Genomic DNA, 22,964 nt, shown 5'->3' with positions numbered 1-22,964 from the left:
AAAATTTACTCCATAAACGTATGTATATTTAAAAGTTGGATTACAGAACTGTATAAGTATGAAAAGCTATACTATTAAAAAAGCAAAAATTTACATATATTTAATCACAATATGTTTTATTAAAATATTAAATTTATTTAAGAAGTATTCAGAAATTTTAATGGAATAAATTAAAATTTCCAAGAGTTCGGATGCAGTCTGAGTGTGTAATATAAGATTTAAATAAAAAAATTGCTTTAATACGGAAAACCACGAATTCTAAGTAAATCATAGTCAAATTATTTACAAGTATTTTATATAATGTAACTCTGCTTTAATGAGAATACTTTTTGTTAATGGCAACAGTAAGGAAACCAGAATCCCAAGTAAATTAAACCGCATATGTAAAATACGTACCAGTTGATATGTACATATGTGAGATTTTGGATACAATTGATATAGATATATGTATGGTATACGAGTGTGTGGCATCTATGGTAAAGCAAGAAAAGCGAAAACCAGCATTGTGGCTCAGTTGAAATAACAGTGAAAAAATGGTGAAAGTGATATGTAACACACAAAACCAGCCGACAAGGTCAGATACACTCGCGTGAACTGATGCTTAGATACTTTTAACGAAAGCGCAAAAATAAGAAAAATTCGAGTAGCGCACAACAGCAGGAAGACGTATTGCAGAAAAGGACTAATTAGCGGAAATTATAGACACGCTTTGGAATAACAACAACTTCATACACGCTTGTAATTATACATTTCCGACTGTAATTAAAAGTCAACATGACGAAGCCATAAGGACGATAAAGGAACCACAAGCCAACGAGCAGAAAGTCATTAGGACACAAACACAAATTATTTATTTTTATTTTGTTTCTGGTTTTAGTTTGTTTCACGGTTAAAATTATTTATGTAGAATAGTTTTCGTCTTTACTGCGTTTTGTCCTAGAATTATTACTCAAACCGTCCGGAAATATCATTCGCTATACTTTAATGATAAATATAACTTCTTTTATTTTATTGTTAATATTGATGTATGTATATATTATTAAGAAACAATTCTTTTTGGTAAAAACATTTATTATAAATTAAACGTATTCAAAAGTATCTATTTATGTATATACCTATGCAAAATAAATTATAATTCAAAAGTATCTATTTATGTATATACCTATGCAAAATATTTTATATATCAAATAACATGCACAATAGACTCAGAGTATCTCACGTCATAATTGATTATCAACATATAAGTTAAATTAAATAAATATAAAAAAAATATTTCAATCATTTTTTAATTATTTCAATTATTAATTTAATTAATTTGATTGAGGTTTTTATAAGTCAAAACTGGTGTCTTTATATTCATATATATACATATATCAAACTTACTATATTCTTTATTTATGACTCTCATTTGTCAATGAAGAGTAACAAATGACTTGCTTGTAAAATATTATTATTAGAAAATAAAAATCTAAGTGAGACATATAGGTATCTATTATTTCATTATAAAGTAGTTAAACAATATTTTTTAAATGTTTGAAACGTCTGTAGAATAGCGTTAACCAAACTTTTTTGTAATAAATACCCTCCCCCTAACCTTTTACCACGCACAAAAAAAAAGCTTTACGAGGAGGGTATGAATAAGGGGAGCTGTCTCTAGAATAATTTTAATACTAATACTATTATATAGTTAATACTATTATATATGGCTGAGGTTTATTCTTGCTTTTAATACCATACAAAATGTGATATTCTTGGTGGTCAAGAGCAATGTTGGTTCAGTTATCTAAAACGGAGATAAAACGGATGTTGGTTTAAAATTTGGAAAGGGTTAAGTTCAAACCTTGCAACGCAAAAAATTATATACAAATATTTATGTCTAAGATGGCTATTTGCAATACTTAAAACAACTGAATGGTCAGCCATGGAACCATGAAATTATAAGAGTATATTGGTACCGTTCGGGAGTTTACCCAAATCTGTTGAGGCTTTTTATGCTCATTTTTCAGTATAAACTTAGAAAGGTGACTAAGATGCAAAGATATAGCTACAATGAGTTGATGATTGAATGATTTCTAAAGCTATGAAGCTTTTGTCCTAAAATGTTTACCAACATCCTAAAGGAGTGTAATTTCAAATGTAAGAACTCCGTTTCTATTCGGGGTTAGAAACGTTAGTTCAGTATTTACCAAACATAGGCACAAAACACTGTTTGCTTTTAATCCCTCCTGATGAGTTGTTGGCTTAGGAAAAAGTTTCTATCTTAATGTAATGTTTAGAACATTTAATGTATAACTAACTTGCACTGTACTTACAATATATGTGAATTGAATTATGTAATTTTCACTTTCAATACGACTGGAAGTTAAGACCTTTGCAGAAAAAAATTTTTTCCAATCGCATCTGGAGCTCGATTCTTTTTGTCACTTACTACAGTTGCCCAGACTGATGCGGTTCAAAATATAGTATTATATAGTTTCAAATTTTCTATCTGATTTGTCTCTGAACAATCAATATGAAATCAGGCAGATAGCACCTCAGTGAAAAGCTTATGTGTAGTGATGGTAGGAAAAAGAAGATATAATAAAAGATTGCCTAAAGAGCATGGAGAAGTTTCGTTTGTAATAAAGATGTCTGGAGGGTGATTCTATATTATGATTTAATCTGGCAACAGGTTTATAAGAACCGGCAAGCATGTTAATTAATTTACTCGGATATATGTGAAATTATCCATCGTATCGCACTGCGATTTAATATAGCATGTTACTATATTAACGATGTACGTATTCAATAAAAAAAGTATATATTTGTCATAATAGTATATCAAATTTAGCAGTCAACACAAAACGATATATCTATCTTCAAAAGTACAAAATTTTCAAATGATTTTAATAAAGTTTATCAAATTCAGTAGGTGTCGTATAATGATATCTTTTATGTGCATTTATTATAAAACTTTTAGAAACTTTTATTAAAATCTCTACTGAAAAATTTAAAAATTTTGATAATCAATTATGCAAAAGAAAGAAGATACATAAATTTGATTTACTCTTAATAAATTATAAAAAAAATTTTTCTACTATATTTCTCACGTTGTTGCAGTAAAAATGTAATGATGTTGCATTTAAAAGAATTTAAGTATTGGAAATTTATATTCATTAATCCAAGCATTGAATCACTGCTCTGAAGTGTTGTCGGAATACAGGAATTGCATGGACTTAGCATAATACGCTGTTGGCAATTTCTTATCAAGAAATCAACAAGACGAGAAAAACTGTGTAAAGCATGCTTTTGTCTATTCTTGATGAAAGAATCAACCGTGAAAAGTATCGAAAACCGCCTGCATTCCATACACTTCATTACACTCAATAGAAGAAGCAGCAATGGCAACGGCACTGCCAGCAGTAAAGAAGCTATGATGAGTGCAGAAAACTAGAAAAAAGCAGGATTAAAAAAAGTTGAATATTATACTTGAGAGGATATTGGCAGCCATATTGGCGAATACGTCTCAATGAACATGAATATGCGATTTGTAGAAAAAAAATGAGAATTTCTTGAGGCAGCGGAAAAGGATGCTAAAGTTACAACAGGAAAATTATGTACGTTTTTTTCCTCATTTGTTCCAGTTTTTTTATGAAATTCTCTAAGGATAACAGCGATATATGCAGCACTGAATACGAATGTCATCTGGCTATGTATGTGTTACACATTTATATTCTAAGTTTGCATACACAGATACACAGGCACACACATAATTCGCATATTTCAATTTAAATGCAGGGTATCGAGTGGGGAATTATAATACTAGCTTAGGCCCATTTCCTTCACAAATTTCAGCTTTTATTCGGCATTTATGTGATATTTCGTTTCTACAATTTTCGCCTACGTCTACATATATACTTTTATGGTTCTGCTGTTTTGTTGTTGTCACTTTGGCGTTGATTGTACTAGATTTACCGGAAGCTTAAAATGACGACGACAAAAGTGTGCGCACTGAAAGAAACTAAAGCTCATTTTCTTATTTGGTGCAATAAAGAAATACATATTTTATCAAGGTATTTTCACTTCCCCCTTTCGAATGCGTTATTTTGACAAACTGAATAAGAAAATTTTTGAAGCCTCAATGTACGGATGCAAGCTTCACGATCTAAATTTGAAAACATTTAACCATTTTTATTATAATGGTTTTTTTAAATATTTTTATTGCGGTTGTAGGTCCATTCTTGTTAAATAATAAAACTTTAATATTTTTTATTAAACTCTATATTTCAACTCTCCTTAGAGTCATCATCAGGATTCCGATTATAAGTTACTATAATATAACAAAGCATAAACGTATTCCTCTTTGTTCTATCGTCAATATTATACTATATTTTATATACTATATAGTATATATTTGTATATATGTAGAAATGGTAACGAGCAACATTAATGACGGAAAACCTTTTGTCAGGGCAACACTGACTTAGAGACAACAAAGGCCAACACTGACGGAAAGTGACAACGTGCGAGGGACAGAAAGAACTAGAGAAGCAGTAAGTGTGTGTACGTTTGGTTGCTGAAGTGAAGCAAGAAATCATGTATTGTATCCATATTTTGTTTAAAAAATTATTATCAATACTATTGTTACATTATATGCAAATCTATATAAATCTGGACTAAAGAAAATAATAGTATGTGTGCTGTAATTAATGGAATCGGGGTGTAAAATAACTTTTCTAGGGGCTCAGTGTTATATAGAAAAAGAAAAACTTGAAAATGGCAAATAAAATGGAGACTAAAAGACTAAATGGGAAAATCTGTTTCCTATGGCAATAATAACAGTGAGTTCAGAAGAAATAAATTGATAAAGACAATTAAAAACTGGCTCATATACATAGATAATTGGCAAGTATTAAAATAAAAATGGAAAGGAACGAGATTTTATGAGGATGCCGAGTCATATACCGCAGCAGCGAAGTCGCATGTCCTGATTGATACAAAGATTTCCGTGAAGGTAACTTTTTCGCATAGAGATGTGAATGACGCCAATTCCCACTTCAATGGGGAGAGCGCGAAGAGTATCAACGAGTGAATATAGGAATTTTGAACTTGTGCTACATAGGTTGAATGGAACCTATTTATTCATATATGCAAAGCAATTGCTCAGAGGTGCAGGAAAAATTTTTGTTAGTAGCCAAAGGGGAATCACTAATTAAAATGAAGTGAATAGCAGACTTGGGAGGATCCATTTGCGTCTCTGATATACATAGTAAATTAAATTCTTGACGTCAGAAGGCAAATGAATCCTTTTGACAAGATTTGTACAGTTTAATACAAATGGCATGTCCGATTAATTTTGATAATGGTAACAAAATAACATATTTTATTCAGAGGTTTTCTCTAACAGTAGTGAACTACAACAACAAAAATTTTATTTTTTATATTATTTTAATTAATTGTTTTTTTATCTGACCATACAGCTGTGTCGAGTATTGCCAAATATCCATCATCAGTGGTCGTGGAAATAATTTTTGTATTTAATTATTCGTAAATAAGTATTTTTGAGACTGCAAGTACCAGGAATCGAATTCGGGTCTTGTCAAATGTGAAGCTCAGAATCAGCGCACCTTAACCAACTGATCCAAAGCCGTACTTGACTTTTTATGTTCGCATATACCTATTTCTGGAGTTTTGTTACTTTTGCTATGAAAGTTTATTCAGGGTATATCAGATTCGTCATTAAACAAATATATTTTATACCAAGCATACCAAGCAAATATTGAAGATTTTAAAATCAAACTGGACGCCAACAAATCTATGAAAGATGCATTTATGAATTCTTATGATAAGAGTATTGACAAAGACCACACGTTAAATATACCAGATAATAAAATCTCTAATAAAATAGATGTAAAATAGATGCTACAGAATTAATGAGGTTGGCCATAAATCATTTAAATGTCGTAAAAATATAACTAAAGATGCATCTGACACAAAAAAATTTCACATGTTGTCGAGTAGAGTTTATGGATACAAAAAACAGCAACGGAACAATGGATAAAAAGTGTGAAATAATTGAAAACCCTGAATAAAATGCCAATTTAAATCAGTCTCACAGTATAAATGTGGATGATATGAAAGATTTTATATACATATGTGCAATAGTAATGGAATTATTTGACAATGATTATGAGTACATAATTTCTGCAAATAGCAGAAATAATTAAAAGTTATAAGTCCGAATTTTCAACTTAAAGCTCTTTTGGAATGAAATTAATACTAAAGGATGAAGTACTCGTTTTCCAAAGACCAAGACGTATTTCAATTGCAGATCAAAAGGCAGTGAAACAACAAACCAAATCTGGCAGGAACAAGGAAACATTCAACCAAGCAATTTAATGTATGTATCTTCTATTGTTTTAGTGAAACAAAAAGATGGTACCAAACGTTTATGCTGTGATTTACAAAAGCTAAAAGAAAAAATCATCTGAGATAATTTTTCTATGACGCAAATCAATAACGATGCGCAAAAATTGCAAGAAGCTAAAATTTTTACTTTACCGGATCTAAAATATGGTTTTTTTCATGTGTCAGTATCAGAGAAATCGCAGAAATACTGCATTCTTAACACACGATGGGCAGTCCAGTTTTTATAAGCTACTTTCGGCTTATGAAACTCTCCTGCTATTTTTTGTCGTTATATTTGAACTACTTTTCAAAAATTAATTGCCAATGATGCAGTAATCATTTATATAGATGAAATGATCATACCAGCAGGTGATGAAAATAAAAATTTAATGAAATTAAAAACTGTTGTAAGACTGGCAGCCGAATGTGGTACTTAAATAAATTGGAAAAAATGCGAATTTCATCAAAAAAAGGATATATTCTTGGGATGTATAATTGAGAATTCAATGCTTATGCTTTCATCAGAAGAAACAAAACTTTCTGGTTCCAGTGAATAAAATCGCTCCAACGATTTCTTGGACAGACTTCTGACTGTAGAGAATTTATCTAAAACAATGTTTTAATAACTAAACCTTTATCAGATTTATTTGCTAAAGACACCGAATTTAAATTTTATGAAAACTTTTAGCTCTCAGTAGTTGAAGAATGCTTTAATAACTGCTCCTGTTTTAAAACTGTTTGATCCAAGCACTTATACGAAATTCATACCGACGTTTCAATGCACGGTTGCGGTGGTGTTCTTTTACAAAGTGGCAAAAATGACGATCAACTTCACCCTGTTCAGTTTATGAGTCGCTAATCGGAAGCTCATCAACAAAAATACCATTCGTATAAACTAGAAGTCCTAGCCATTATAGAAGTACTCAAGAAGTGAAGAATCTACATTTTGGGTATAACATTTAAAATTGTGACGGACTGTAAAGAATTTACTATGACGATGAAGAACCACGACGTGCAACTACGAGTAACAAGATGAGCCATGTTTCTTAAGGGATTTGAATATGAGTTAGATCCCAGATCCGGAACTTAAATGAGACATGTAAATGCTCCCACTAGATCGACATGCATGATGATTGAAGATGAAGAAGAAGATGAACGTTTAAAAGCAATTATGAAAGTTCTTGAAATGACATGCTATAATATAAAATATGATATTTTGTTGAAAGATCACTGTTGGAGCACGGTGCTTTGGTAGATCTAGCAAGTTGAGTTTGTAAGCATTTTAACATGTGTACGAATAATGTAGAGCAAGATCAATACCAGTTTTGAGTCATTTCGTTTACTCTTTTGAGCTTTCAGCTCTTGACATTCGCACTCAATTATTCGTACGCATGTTAATTTGCAACTTGAATTCTATTGTAAAAAAGCCGGTTCTGTTCTCTTTAAAAGGTGTGTATAAGAAGACGTTCTGCGCGCTAAAATAAAACATTAATTTTAGTTTTTTAAACAAATAGTGTATTGAAGTAAAACATTTGAAAATAACACCTCATATACTTTCTTTCCACATATATATTTTCTTTTATGCAAATATATGTTTATATAGTTAAAAATGCCTGCGTTTTTTATAAATAATTTCACAACGTGTAAGAAAATTAAGTAAAGAAAAAGACTAATATTTAAAAAATCATAAAAAAGCTTATGATTAAACATTGGCGACCGTGACAGGACACTAATATGAAAATAATATTCGAACGTTTTAAAAAAACGGGCATAAGTACTAATCAAAGATCAACGTTTTAAGTGCCGTGTAACAAATTTTCTAGGAAGAAAGGTTCTTACTTAAAACAACAAATAACAGACATAAAAAAATAAAACACTTCAAGGTGTATAATTAGCAAAGATTAATTTTAGACAAAAAGTGTTAATTTAAATGTTAAAAATAAATTCTAATTTGGTTTATAAATATATCATAAAAAATTATTTAAAAATAATATTGGCAAATTAATAAAATTGCTAATTTCAAACGGAATTTCCAAACTTAACGTTAATTAATGGTCGTGGTTACCGCGTGGTAAAATAAACGTTATTCGAGTGTCGAGGTTCGGTAATATGCGGACAATAACCGCTACTCTATGCACAATTATTTAAGTGCATGTGCTTAGAACTTTCGCTTTCGTTCGCATCATTCGGTCAACCGATTAATTAATCGTTGTCGCACAATTATTTAAGTGCATGTGCTTAGAACTTTCGCTTTCGTTCACATTATTCGGTCAACCGATTAATTAATCGTTGTCGCACAATTATTTAAGTGCATGTGCTTAGAACTTTCGCTTTCGTTCACATTATTCGGTCAACCGATTAATTAATCGTTGTCGCACAATTGTTTAAGTGCATGTGCTTAGAACTTTCGCTTTCGTTCGCATCATTCGGTCAACCGATTAATTAATCGTTGTCGCACAATTATTTAAGTGCATGTGCTTAGAACTTTCGCTTTCGTTCGCATCATTCGGTCAACCGATTAATTAATCGTTGTCGCACAATTATTTAAGTGCATGTGCTTAGAACTTTCGCTTTCGTTCGCATCATTCAGTCAACCGATTAATTATCGTTGTAGCACAACTATTTATGCGCAAGTGCTTAGTGACTTTCGAATTTGTGCACTATTTCGGTATCGTGTCGTGATATAATATCTATTAGACTTTCGGAGAGTGTAATTATTTTGACTCATCAATAATTTATTAAATCGAGATGACAACACCCAACACAAGCCAGACGGCCATGTCAGAATTGGCAGAATTCAAACAGCAAAGGGCCTCATCCAAAGCGAGTATCAGTAGGATTAAAGGGTTGATCGAAACCCACATAAAGGGGACTGGAAATTATTGTCACAGCCGGAATTAAAATGTAGGCAAGGTATCCTAGATTCTTACTTTAAACAGGTCTTATCATTTCAGACATCAATTGAGAAACTAGATGCTACCGATACGTGCAGAGCTGACTTAGAGGAGCTTTATATTTCAACAAAAATTTCCATATCTTCGCAGCTGAATGATGAAGCTAATAATTCTACAATGATGGACAACACAGCATTGATACCTCCTGTGAGTAAGAAGTTGCCGCATTTGAAATTACCCACGTTCAGTGGTAAGTACTCTGAATACAAGAACTTCATCAATTCTTTCGTCCAAATTATTGATCGAGAAGCGTGTTTAACCAACATCGAAAAATTTAACCATTTACGAAATTGTCTAACGGGCCAAGCATTAGAAACAGTGCAGGCATTCCCCATTTGTAATGAAAATTATCCGAAGGCTTTAGAGCGACTTAAAACACGGTATGACAACAGTACGCTGATTTTCTTAGAAAACATTACAGCTTTATTTGATTTGCCAGTGGTTTCGGATCAGTCTAGCCACCAACTTCGCAGCCTAATCGATAATGTGTCTGCACTGTACGGTTCACTCTGCACGTTAGGCTCTGAAAAACAAATATGTGAGGCAATACTCATTTCATTGGTAATGCAGAGGGTGGATGAAACTACACGTAGGAAATGGAAGGAGGCGCTATCTCTCACCACTCTACCTAGTTGGAACGACTGTTCAGCACTGCTTGACAGACATTGTCAGTTTCTAGAATCTCTCGATCACAAGCCATACAACCATCTATCGGTACATCGTAAAGCCAACAATATTAAGGCCAAACCCATCAATCGTCCTAACCAGTATTCGTTCGCTACAGCTACTTCCACCCAGTCCTGCTTACTTTGTTCAAGTCATGAACATTTAGTGCAGAAATGCCCTCGTTTTAAAACTATGGAAGTTAACCAAAGATTTGAGAAGGCGAAATGTTTGAAACTCTGCATTAACTGTCTATCGCCCCGGCATCGAGTGGCCAATTGCACATCATCATTCAAATGCCGAATATGCGCAAAGTCACATCACACACTCTTGCACCAACCCAATAGCAATGACCAGGTTTCGGATTCACTAAATACCACAAGGCAAACTCTGTTGCCCAATAACAATGTTGCCAGTCACTCTCATCTTGATATGTCTTCAAATGAACAAATAATTTTAGCTACGGCGCTGGTTTTGGTGAAAGATTCAGTTGGAGGTTATCAAGTGGGGAGAGCGTTACTCGATTCGTGCTCGCAGGTTAATTTTATAACAGAGGAATTCTCAAAAAATCTTAATTTGGTCAAATACAAGCGACCGGTACATGTGGCAAGTATAGGCAGCACATTTGCTAATATAAAGCATCAAACATCCACTATCGTAAAGTCACGTCATTCAAATCTTGAGCTGGATCTCAACTTCTGCGTTACTCCTCATATTGCTTACCAGCCAAGCTCAGAAATTGATGTATCATCATGGAACCTCCCGCCGAATACTTCACTCGCAGATGAACTATTTTTTAAATCCAAACGTATCGATCTCTTACTAGGCACAGAAAGCTTCTTTGACATTTTATCCATCGGTCAAATTAAATTGGGTGCGAATCTTCCAGTCCTGCAAAAAACATTGTTTGGATGGGTGGTATCCGGTAGATGTCAAGGTGTTCTCGATAATCCCACAGTTGCAAACTGCCTAATGTCACTAGATGATACCGTATCTAAACAACTAGAAATGATGTGGAAGATAGAGGAAGTACAATCAGCTGAAAAATCGTGGTCACCAGAGCAATCGAAGTGCGAGACCTCCTATCAAGAAACAGTTCGACAAGCTATGGACGGAAGAATTGTAGTTCGATTACCATTTAAGGAACCACCAACCACCCTCGGTCTGACACACAGCATTGCCTTGCGTCGACTTCTAGGTATAGAACGACGCTTATCATCCAATCCTGCATTAAAACGCGATTACTGGGAGTTCATGAAACAATATCTGGAGTTAGGGCATATGACGCGCGTCGAAGATCCCAAATTGAACGAACCGCATTACTATATCCCTCACCATTGTGTTCTGAAGCCTTCCAGCACGTCAACAAAGTTGAGAGTAGTTTTTGACGCATCATGTCCAACCTCATCTAGTCGTGCGCTAAATGACATTTTGCTGGTAGGCCCTACCATTCAGCCGGAACTATATCTGCTCCTTCTTCAGTTTCGCTTATACCGTTATGCTCTGACAGCCGACATCGTAAAGATGTTCCGACAAATTTTGGTGGATAAAGGAGATCGACGGTTTCAATATATCCTCTGGAGAGACACAGATGCGGAGCCTGTTAGTACTTACGAACTCAATACTGTCACTTATGGCACAGCATCGGCGCCGTTTTTATCAACTAGAAGTTTACAATATTTGGCCGATAAATATAAAGACAAATACCCATTAGGCTCTCCACTTCTTAAATCGTCATTTTTTGTGGATGATTTTATTGGCGGAGCCGACTTCAGTGAAGAACTTGTCGAAATTAAACATCAACTGACTGCAATTCTGAAGGAAGGTTGTTTTGAATTGGATAAATGGCATTCTAATCATGTGGATTTTGTAAGCGACACTACAACGAAGAGTTGGGATCTGGGTTCGGATACGATCACTAGCGCATTGGGCATCAAATGGCATCAACTTCATGATGTGTTTCTATTCTCGTTCAACGTCCCGATTAGTCGTACGGTAACAAAACGTTCTATTCTATCACTGGCCTCATCACTGTTCGATCCTCTTGGGTTACTCGCTCCACTTGTACTTGTTTCAAAAATTATTATGCAAGAACTCTGGCTGCTTCGTTTGAATTGGGATGAGTCAGTACCTCAAGCTCTTCACTCTGCATGGGAAACGTTCGTTCAAGACCTCCATACACTTTCGTCTATGAAGATACCGCGATTTTGCCTAACAATAGGCCCTCAACAAGTAGACATCCACGGATTTTGTGATGCCTCAATAAGAGCATATGGATGTTGCATTTATCTTCGTTCTCAGGATAAGTCAGGTAACGTGACAGTCAAACTATTTACTGCAAAATCCCGCGTAGCTCCGATAAAGAGGAAATCGTTGCCTAAGTTAGAGTTATGTGGTGCGTTACTACTTGCCAGGTTATTACAAAAAATTCAGCCGACACTCGCTCACCTCGAAGGAGAAACATTTTTTTGGACGGATTCCCAAATAGTTCTGCATTGGTTGAAACAACATTCCTCGACTCTATCTGCCTTTGTAGGCAACCGTGTGGCTGAAATCCAAGATATAACTCGCGCTGGTCAGTGGCAGCACATATCTACAAAAATTAATCCAGCTGATATTGTTTCTCGTGGTTGTACCAATCGCCAACTAACGGAGTCTACGTGGTTCACTGGACCAGAATTTTTATTACGTGAAAGAAAACATTGGCCTCAACCAGAACATAGCAATTTAGATATGGAAGTAGTCAATAAGGAAAGAAGGAAACTTGCGTTTACTCAGGTAACTAAAGAAAATTATTTGCTGACAGTTATATCAAGGTATGGCTCCTATGCTAAAATACTACGAATAGTAGCGCAACTACATCGATTCCATCAGTTAACCAAGTATAAAGAGAAAGCTGACGTAGAGGTCATTCAACCTATGCAATTACAAAAAGCACTGCATTGCATTGTTTGGATTATCCAAAATCATTTTTTTTCTCAGGATATACAAGGCCTACAGCGAGGTAATCCAGTGGAAGGGTCACTCAAGCACCTAAACCCATTCTTGGAGGAAGCGTCAGGTTATCAACTCTTAAAGGTAGGAGGGCGTCTCGCACTTAGTGACATTGCCATGGGTCAGCGACATCCGATTCTACTGCCTAAAGGCTGTTATTTTGTGGAATTGTACGTTCGGCATCTTCATCTGAGCAACTATCATGCAGGAGCCAAGGCATTAATCGCCCTTACTCGACTTAAGTTTTGGATACTAAATATTCGCGATATTGCGCGTCGAACGGTTCGGTCTTGCATTCACTGCGTGCGTTACAAACCGAAATTGCTTGGTCAAATAATGGGTAACCTCCCTATTGAACGCGTCACTCCCAGTAGGCCATTCGCTCGTACAGCAGTAGATTTTTGTGGGCCAGTATTAACGTACCTTGGTATTCGGGGAAAAACCCCATTCAAAACGTATATAGCTATCTTCGTCTGCTTATCAACAAAGGCGGCACACATCGAGGCAGTGTCAGATTTAACTACGGACGCCTTTATCGCAGCACTAAAAAGATTGATCGGCAGAAGGGGACTGCCATCAGATATCTACTGCGATAATGCAACAAATTTTGTTGGTGCTAGCAACAAGCTGGCTGACTTGAAAAACTTTTTATTTAATAAAACTAACCAATCTAATTTGCAGACTTTTTGCACCAACCAATTTATCAACTTCAATTTTATACCGCCTAGGACGCCTCACTTCGGTGGGCTATGGGAGGCGGCTGTGAAAAGTGCTAAGGGCCATCTGAACCGAACCCTTGCAAACACTCGTCTTACGTTTGAGGAACTTGGAACAGTACTAATTGAAATCGAGGCCATACTTAATTCGAGACCAATATCACCGCTGTCTTGCGATCCAAGCGACTATGATGCATTGACACCAGCACATTTTCTTATCGGCGGCCCACTTAAGACATTACCGGAACCAACATCTCAGTATGATAAATTGCCACTAGCAGATAAGTGGGTCCGTGTGAAGGCTGTAAAACATCATTTCTGGCGCCGATGGGCTCGAGATTATCTAAACGAGCTGCAGACACGTACCAAATGGACAAAGGAACAATCAAACGTCAGCAATGGAACATTAGTAATAATCCACGAGGATAATATGCCCCCACAACGTTGGCTGATGGGAAGAATCATTCACTGTGTAAATGGTCCAGATAAGCATATTCGCGTAGTCGATCTGCAGACATCCAAAGGAGTCATCCGTCGACCAATCCACAAACTTGCACTATTGCCAGCTTGAAATCCTTTCAAGGGGGGCGGGATGTTGGAGCACGGTGCTTTGGTAGATCTAGCAAGTTGAGTTTGTAAGCATTTTAACATGTGTACGAATAATGTAGAGCAAGATCAATACCAGTTTTGAGTCATTTCGTTTACTCTTTTGAGCTTTCAGCTCTTGACATTCGCACTCAATTATTCGTACGCATGTTAATTTGCAACTTGAATTCTATTGTAAAAAAGCCGGTTCTGTTCTCTTTAAAAGGTGTGTATAAGAAGACGTTCTGCGCGCTAAAATAAAACATTAATTTTAGTTTTTTAAACAAATAGTGTATTGAAGTAAAACATTTGAAAATAACACCTCATATACTTTCTTTCCACATATATATTTTCTTTTATGCAAATATATGTTTATATAGTTAAAAATGCCTGCGTTTTTTATAAATAATTTCACAACGTGTAAGAAAATTAAGTAAAGAAAAAGACTAATATTTAAAAAATCATAAAAAAGCTTATGATTAAACAATCACTCTGAAGAATTAATTGTGATACCAGCATACCAGGAAAATGCGAAAAATTCTGGAAAAATCAGAATTTAAAAAAAACATCTGATTTGTTTTGACTTATGTTTAGTTTTTTGTTTGAATGTTAAAACGATTTGAATCACAAGCTGGATGATTACAAATAATTAATTTGTATTATTTCAATATTAGATTCCTATTTGGTTGTCATTATTTTTCAATTGTTTTTCTAATTAAATTGTATTGTTTTAAGAAAAGTGTTGTATACACAAACTTTTCGTTTATTAAACATTTAGCTGAATCACACATTTCATAAATCTTTTTAAAGTAGACACCTATGGTTATAAAAAGTATTATTTGTCTTAACGACCTAACCCAATTCCAAGAGTAGCACCAATTCCAATGCCTGAGGATCCCATACCATGATGTCCTCCGTATCCACCTCCATATCCTCCTGGGTATCCTCCTCCATATCCTCCACCGTAGCCTCCTCCGTATCCGCCGTATCCTCCTCCGTATCCTCCGCCGTATCCTCTACCACATGGAGGACAGTAAGCTGCACAAATGACAGTATTATTTAATAGAATTTCATAACTACGAACTATTATATTTACCAGTGCAAACTGCAATCCAAGCCAAAAGCAGACTTACTATGAAAGCCTTGTACATGTTCTCGCTTTGTTTGTTCTGTTAGCGACGATAACAATAACACGAAAATAACTTCAATAGCGTGGCTTTTTTTGTGTCTGGGTATTTATACTATTTTTCCGCAATTCTTCATTTTTCTCAAACCAAAATTAATAGAAGAAAAGTTACGCTTCATTAGCCAATATTTAGTAATGTCTCTTCGTATTAGAAGATAGCGGAACGGTTACCTTAGTTTCACAAAATCTATGCAAAAAATTTGTTGGAGGTATTACAAAAGTGAACGTGGTACATTGAATCATATAGAATTATGTTTGAACTTCAGCTTTGAGATTGGAACTGTTGGAATTTTTTATTCCAACACAGCAAAATTGTACAAATCAGCTATATATTGTCATGATCATTTCATCGTCATTCACATTCTTTTTTACAGGAGGAATAATTGCATATTGCATATTAATTAATAGTACTGATTAAAATATTAATATTTATATATATATTATATATATATATATGTATATGTGGTAATGTACATATTTATTTTATCTATACCTATTTTATTTTTTCAATTTATTTTATCAATGTTTTATTCAATACATAAATATATCTATAACAAAGTATTTGACTATATTCCTCCATCTATCACATAAGCGAATTATTTTATTGTAGTAAAACATGCAGTGGATCATATATAACTCAAGTTGCTCCTGTAGGCAATATAGAATTCAGTCAACAAAATTAAATAACAGAACTTTCTACAAATTTAATTAACTGAGTAATTAGTAAATTAATTGATATTCTTCCATAATTAATACGTAGTAAAGACACATAACTTAAGAGTTCAAGAAAAATATTTATTAACATTATTCGTAGGATATTTAACTGGTGTTTACAGACATTGTTTACATTAAAAGAGTGATTATAGTTAATTAATTATTCAACAGCTTAGCGTCCAACTCCAGTACCAAGACCTGCGCCAGCACCAGCACCAATTCCTACACCAAGTTGTGAGGATCCACTTGCTGAAGCACCTCCATAAGCACCAGCACTTCCACCTCCATAGGCTCCAGCGGCACCACCACCATAGGATCCAGCTGCACCGCCTCCATAAGCCGCTGCACTACCTCCTGCATTATTGCCTGTTGAAAGGGAAGATGCGTTTTAGTTAATTTATAAAACATTTAGACTTATATCCTTACCATAGCAAAGTGACACGCAAATCAAGAGCACTCCCAATAAGATATATAGTTTCATGTTTTCGATTGTTGAGTACGTTTATACCAGCAGAAGAAATTTGAGCTTCTACTTTTTTATTTACTTCTGCTCGTCTATTTATATCGTTTTCAACCTAAGCATTTCATTACGTTTTGTTATAGAAGACTTTATACCATGAAGTCACACTTCATTAACGAAGAACACGACACACTAAATTGAATGATTATATAGTGAAAATTTGTCATCTTTTATTTGTGATAAAAGACCACTATCACAGATTTGATTAAATAGGTTAAATACTTTTTTCTCAATTATATATATAATAATTACAATAAGTAATATCAAATCTTAAAAACTAGGTGGGGATACATATTAAACAGAAAATACTTTAAGGTATTAATCAAAGCAGTTAAGTTTATATTCTACATTTGCTACGGGTTAGATAGCTGTTTCCTATTAAGTCGAAATGCCGGGTTGGTGATAAGCAGTTGTCTGGCTTTGATGATTGAATGTGTATCAAGTTTCAAGTAGTACTTTGCAATACGAGTTCAAATGACATCATATATTTTGAGTATATTGAGATCCCTTTGTATATTGTGTGGAGCTCTTCACATAACACGGGGCTTTTACAATCTATCTGGTGATGTTGTTTTGAAATCTTTGCGGGTTTTCCACTTTTGGATTGCACTTGGTCCCCCAAAGCTCTATATCATACATTCAGATTTTTTTATGATGGCATTGTGCAGCATTACTTTAATTTCGAGACTGAGTGCAGACTTGGGATTCATCAGCCTATATAGTTGTTGCAACTTTAGTGTAAAGTGCGATACTATGTTAGCGTTCTATCAAGATAAATGCTTAAGTATGTGTCTTTGCGTAGAGTTTATAATATATGTACGCTCTTCGCTTCATTTACGTTAATCTGTCATTTAGCTAGATTAAGATTAAGAATTGCAGTATCATTTGCAATGGTTGAGGCCAGATCCTTTCTATACAATGGGAGATCTGGAGGGTAGATTAGATGAAGGATTGGTGCAAAAATGCTTCCTTGAGGAACGTGAGCAACAATTTTATATTCCCTGGTAATAAATGAGTTGTGCGTAACTTTAAATCTACGGTTAGTCGAGTAAGTTCTTAGAAGTGTATGTACGCTTGCTGGGAATGACTTTTTGATCTTGTTTAAAAGGCCTGGGCTACGTATAGGAAACCACTTGCACAATATTTCTTATCTACAAAGCGTACATAATTTATTTTGCTATTTTGTGTACGTACTTTGTTGTGTCAAGTCTTTATCTGAAGAAAACCAACATTTTCAGGATAATTTTGCAGTGAAAGGTTTCTGCTCGCCGATAATGTTGCTTCCGTAATTTTCGCTTTGACTCCGGAGATCGGTGAGTTTGCTATTGTTTAGATATGAAGTAAATTTGACTCTTTCCAAATGAATGCAAATCATGATTTTCGCAACGAAAACATTTTTTTATGTTTTAGGATTTATAATGATCATCTTATAATATAAGCTATATTCTTTTATTATACATGTATAACATATTTTCGTGTGAACAAAATGTTTTATTTGGGTAAAAGAGTCATTAAATTTCTGCTGTATGTGTTCTGAGTAAGTACTCCCCGTGAATACTCCCCGTCAACATATAGATCCATCGATGGACCATACGTGTTCATACCATATGTCTATTCATAATTGCATCATGAAAAGAGTAAATGATTAACGAGAGTACACTCCACTCAGTATGTCATTTAAAAGACCCGAACTTAATTTCCGGGTTTCGACTTTATCATCAGTTTCTTGGTAAGAATTAAGTTTGGTTTTGGTTAAACAAACACAAGGAAATCTACAGAGACATGTAGAAAAAGTTTGTTAGTTGCATAACGTATATAAAGGACTATTTTGGTGGAACTCCCTGAAATGGCTTCAGTCGTGTGTTGTTCAAAGTTTAATGAGTAAGATAAACTAAAGACGCGTATTAATTGTTGAGAAAAAATTGCACGTTATTTGAGAGGTGAAGACTTGTTAGTAGATAACAGCTTTAATGCAGAAATCGTTTTAAATTTAATTATCGTAGGAGTGTTTGTCGTTTGCTCTTGGTATGATGAGAATCTTAAGAAAGAACTCAGCATTATAAAGTTAAATGAAGACGAGTCGTAGTAAATTTATCTTTGAATCTTTTCAGCGATGCATTTAGTCGCCATGTGGTGATCAGATATACCTCAAATATCTATATCTTTGTTTCCATATAAACCATGGCTATGTAACTAAATAACAGATAATATCTACTAGGGCTGCTATATATATTTCTGGCTTAATAATGAAAATGCGAATATTTATCATCAAAAATTGTTTTATTGTTTTTCAAAGTATTCTCCAACCTGATTAATACACTTTTGCATGCGCTCAAACCAATTGTTGAATCACTTTTTCCCCTCCGATTGAGACACCTCCAAAACATGATTTTTGGACGCTTCAACAGCATATTCTGGCGACGAAAAACGTTGACCACGTATTTTTTCTTGATGTGCGGGAATAAAAAGAAGTCATTGGGTGTCAAGTCAGGGTTGTACGGCGGATGACTCCTCAATTCGACGTTTTGGCAGGTCAAAAAGGCACTGGTTTCAGCCGATGTGTGAGAACTCGCGTCGTCATGGTGAACAATGATGCGTCTTCTCTTGTTCGTTTTTTGAATTTCTCCGAAGACTTCAGGCAAACAAATTGTGGTGCACCACTCAGAAGTGACCGTCCTTCGTTGCTCAAGTGCAACAGTCACCACATGACCAGTTTTGCCGAAGAAACATGCGACCATTTGCTTCGAAGTGCTTCTACCACGAACAACTTTCGTTAGATTTGGCTCGTCTTCTAAGACCCACAGCGTCGATTGCTGTTTTGTTTCATAGATTCATAGATTCGTCACCTGTGACGATCTTATAAACGTCTAATGAAGCACCGCGATCGTATTTTTTTTAACATTTCTTTGGACCAATCGACACGAGCCTTTTTTTGAGCGATTGTCAAATTGTGCGGAATCCAATGAGAACAAACCTTTTTAACGGCCAGGTGTTCATGCAATATCGAATGTATGCTGGTGGGAGAAATGCCCAACGATGCTTCTATCTCACGGAATGTCACATGACGATTTTGTATTATCAGTTCACGCACAGCATCAATGTTCTCTGGCACAACGGCCGTTTTTGGACGACCTTCACGGAATTCGTCGTTGAGCGAGCGTCGGCCACGATTGAATTCATTAAACCCGTTTTTCACAGTGCTGTAGGATGGCGCTTTATCGCCATATAAAGATTAAAGTGCATCAATGAACTCTTGTCGTGATAATCCACGTGTTAATTCAATTCTTTGGCCGAGATGAATTTTTCAAGTCTCTGTAAATAAAACAATTCACAATTAAATGACAACACGTTCTGAGTGATGTTATGCTAAAAAATGTCAACCTTTCCAATGAAAATGTCAGATTGCATCTGACAACACTTAGTGTTGCCAAGGCCAGAAATATATATAGCAGCCTCGTATGACAGCACAAAAACTAAAAGAATAATGAATAAAATAAAAAGGTGCTGAAGAAAATGAATGCACTAACAGTATTTATCAAATGTGTTCACTATTCAGAATAAAATAAATTCTCGATTGTGGATATATATCGATATATATATATATTAACAACAATAAGAAATTATGCTATAATTAATAAAAATATTCTCAATACGCAGGTATACTGGAAGGATATGTTATAATAGAATTATTTGTTAAGTTTGCTTCTTCTTTAATTTTTTTTTTTTTTTGATAAAAATACACTTTATTTGTTATATAAGATATTAACTGTGTCAAAGCAATCACTGCTTTCTAAATTAGTGGGCTTAATCCACGAAGGAAGTCATGCAATTTAATTAAATTTTGTTGAAAGAGTTATCCAAAGAGTTAAGTGACAGTCAAAAATCAGAAAGCCTGAAAACTGTTGAAATAACTCAATAAACATTGAAGTGTTAAAGGCACAGTTTGTATATATGTAGTCCAGACCTGGACTGAAACTGCAAACACTGTGCAGATGCCTCCCAATACACACACATCTTGCGATTTGTTACTGGTCACACCCTTAAAGATCAAGCTCGAAGCAATGACATTATGTGGATAAATGGTATGTCAGACATTTTTATATAGAACAGGTGTGGATTACCGAAATAAGTTTTGACTAACAAATTTATAGATATTTTGTGAGCACATATAGAAATAGACTTCTAAGGCGCTGAATTGACTAAAAATTTTTAAGTTTTCTGTAAGACTTACCATAACACGCAAAATACATCTATAACTGTATTACATAATATTTTATATATTGCTCCTGAGATATATATACATTTGATTATAAAGATATAAAAAGAATTTAAGTGATTTAAAAATGTTAGTAAAATATTTATTACTTTGCTTTAATGAACATTCAATTGAATTTCGAAGGGATCGTAAACAGAATGGAAAAATATGTGTATCTACACAGAAAATTATTTCTTCTCTTAACGTCCTACGCCTGCTCCAAGACCTGCTCCGGCACCAGCACCAATGCCAACGCCCAATTTAGCATTATCACTTGATGAAGCACCTCCATAAGAAGCGGCACTTCCACCTCCATAAGCCCCAGCGGCACCACCACCGTAGGAGCCAGCCGCACCACCTCCATACGCCGATGCAGCGCCTCCTGCATATTGGCCTGGTAACACAGAGTACATATTTTAGAAAAATATCACAGAACATCCTCATATTTATCCTTACCGTTACATAAAGAAATGCCTATCAAAAGGATTCCAAATATCAAAGCTACTTTCATTTTGAGAACTAAGTTGATAAATACCAGCGAATCTAGCAATTTCTGTGCATTGTTATGTTCGTTATTGAGTATTTATACCACTTTGATTTTTAATATTTCATTTGAAATTCATAGTACAGAATAACGCTTCATCAATAATGACACACCTGTTGAAATAATTGAGTAGCGGAACTCTGTTCCATTTTCAAAAATCTTATCGCTAATTAAGCGTTAATAATTTGAAGCATGACATAACAGCAGATAATTTTTCTATCTGATTAGTTGTAAATTCACTCTTTAACTGAATTTTAACACAAATTATTCCTTGAAATTTTTTTAACACACTTGTATCAATTTGCAGCTAATATCAATATCAGAAATTAGCAGTTGAAATTTGCATTCGAGACAACCTTTTCAGTGGGCGGCAATAACTCTGACAGAGGCTTATTTTGAAAAAATATATTCATTATATTGAAAAAATGTGACGTGACACTATAGGTGACTGTCTGGATCAAATACTGCCTCGTTCCTATAACTACGAATAGTAATATATTTCTTCTCAGTATAGCAGATCTAATAATGTTGAGATGTAACCCGACGGATCACCATAGCATGCGTTTCTATCCCAACAATATGCGTCTGGATTTGGATTGGGTCTCCTCGGAGGTAGAGTAAACTAGTTAAATTTTTAGCTGTCCGGCTTTGATTTCGATTAGAGGTATAGATTTCTTAGTCGAAAGCTCCTATCTCTGGCAAAAATTAACATACACACAACAGATAACATTTTGTTTGCTATTTAGTTAGGATCAGAAGAGCTTATGTGTAATACCTGCGCCCAGATACTGGAATAACCCTTTAATTGTGTTTCATGAAAAGGAAAGGGGAGGGAAAAACATACAATTTAAACTGTCTAATTATATTTCATCTGGTAAGTTTCCTTCAAGTTGACACACAGCTCTTGTTTGGCTCTCTTTAAATAGCTACAATCGTTCGTGCATTGTGAAATAATGTGTGCAGGAAACTTTTCTTCATCTGTATATGAGGTTATGCGTCCGGCTTGGAACTCACTATATAAAAACATAACATAAACAAATAAAGAAACAAGGAGGCAACATTGTTTAAGGACACTTAATACCATCGACGACATCCGCAAACGTTTTAAGAAACATGATTATAGAATATGCAGTTAGAATGTCCGAACTCTTTACAGAGAAGCTGTATTAATACAACTGGTTTATGTTCTTAAAAAATACAAGACTGTCGTTACCGCTCTCTAGGAAATGCGATAGACGTGCTACTACAGCTGACGTGCAACCAAGCTCGAAATTGGTGGCGTATTTGCGGTAAGCCAAAGGCTACGAAATTTGGTCTCTACCGTCACACCAATAAACAAAGTACTTGTAAAAACAGGCAACATTTTTTTACATCAGTCTAATATGTGCACATACACCGACGGAGGATGACCATAGATAAACAAGTATATTGAAACAAGTATATGAA

The 22,964-nt window shown here is 34.6% G+C and overlaps 4 protein-coding genes across 8 annotated transcripts in view; 1 reads left to right on the top strand and 3 right to left on the bottom strand.

Moving 5' to 3' along the window:
• Positions 1 to 22,964, top strand: part of LOC119669051 (circumsporozoite protein-like) — a 173,141-nt gene that overhangs the window by 15,334 nt on the left and 134,843 nt on the right. The gene's annotated exons all lie outside the window — the stretch shown is intronic.
• On the bottom strand, positions 15,083 to 15,501 carry LOC119669058 (protein suex-1-like). Its single transcript, XM_038078791.1, has 2 exons — positions 15,396 to 15,501; positions 15,083 to 15,337 (listed from the first exon to the last, which is right to left on the bottom strand). The coding sequence occupies exons 1-2, from the start codon at positions 15,448 to 15,450 to the stop codon at positions 15,144 to 15,146; spliced, it is 249 nt and encodes an 82-aa protein (XP_037934719.1). The 5' UTR covers positions 15,451 to 15,501; the 3' UTR covers positions 15,083 to 15,143.
• Positions 16,260 to 16,725, bottom strand: LOC119669055 (keratin, type I cytoskeletal 9-like). Its single transcript, XM_038078787.1, has 2 exons — positions 16,626 to 16,725; positions 16,260 to 16,565 (listed from the first exon to the last, which is right to left on the bottom strand). Exons 1-2 carry the CDS (start codon positions 16,678 to 16,680, stop codon positions 16,372 to 16,374), a joined length of 249 nt encoding a protein of 82 aa, XP_037934715.1. The 5' UTR covers positions 16,681 to 16,725; the 3' UTR covers positions 16,260 to 16,371.
• Positions 21,053 to 22,964, bottom strand: part of LOC119669057 (keratin, type I cytoskeletal 9-like) — a 15,748-nt gene continuing 13,836 nt past the window's right edge. Inside the window, exons 2-3 of one of the 2 annotated variants that reach the window (XM_038078790.1) lie at positions 21,431 to 21,485; positions 21,053 to 21,368 (exon numbers count right to left, since the gene is read on the bottom strand). In XM_038078790.1, coding sequence (XP_037934718.1) covers positions 21,175 to 21,368; positions 21,431 to 21,485 — 249 coding nt within the window. In that variant the 3' untranslated portion in view covers positions 21,053 to 21,174. Of the gene's footprint in view, positions 21,369 to 21,430; positions 21,546 to 22,964 lie in introns of those variants that run through there. The other variant, XM_038078789.1, reaches the window with a different exon arrangement.

Source organism: Teleopsis dalmanni, chromosome 1 (assembly GCF_002237135.1).
Source record: "Teleopsis dalmanni isolate 2A chromosome 1, ASM223713v2, whole genome shotgun sequence".
In the NCBI taxonomy this organism is placed as follows: Eukaryota; Metazoa; Arthropoda; class Insecta; order Diptera; family Diopsidae; genus Teleopsis; species Teleopsis dalmanni.
Note: the sequence above shows the minus strand (reverse complement) of the source record. Positions and strands in the feature narration are given on the sequence as shown.

Bases quoted from the DNA above. Each gene is read 5' to 3' on its own strand.
- LOC119669058 (XM_038078791.1), bottom strand. From the start codon at position 15,450: ATGTACAAGGCTTTCATAGTAAGTCTGCTTTTGGCTTGGATTGCAGTT. The intron at 15,338-15,395 runs GTAAATATAATA...TCATTTGTGCAG, and splicing joins TTGGATTGCAGTTTGCACTG to CTTACTGTCCTCCATGTGGT.
- LOC119669055 (XM_038078787.1), bottom strand. From the start codon at position 16,680: ATGAAACTATATATCTTATTGGGAGTGCTCTTGATTTGCGTGTCACTT. The intron at 16,566-16,625 runs GTAAGGATATAA...CCCTTTCAACAG, and splicing joins TTGCGTGTCACTTTGCTATG to GCAATAATGCAGGAGGTAGT.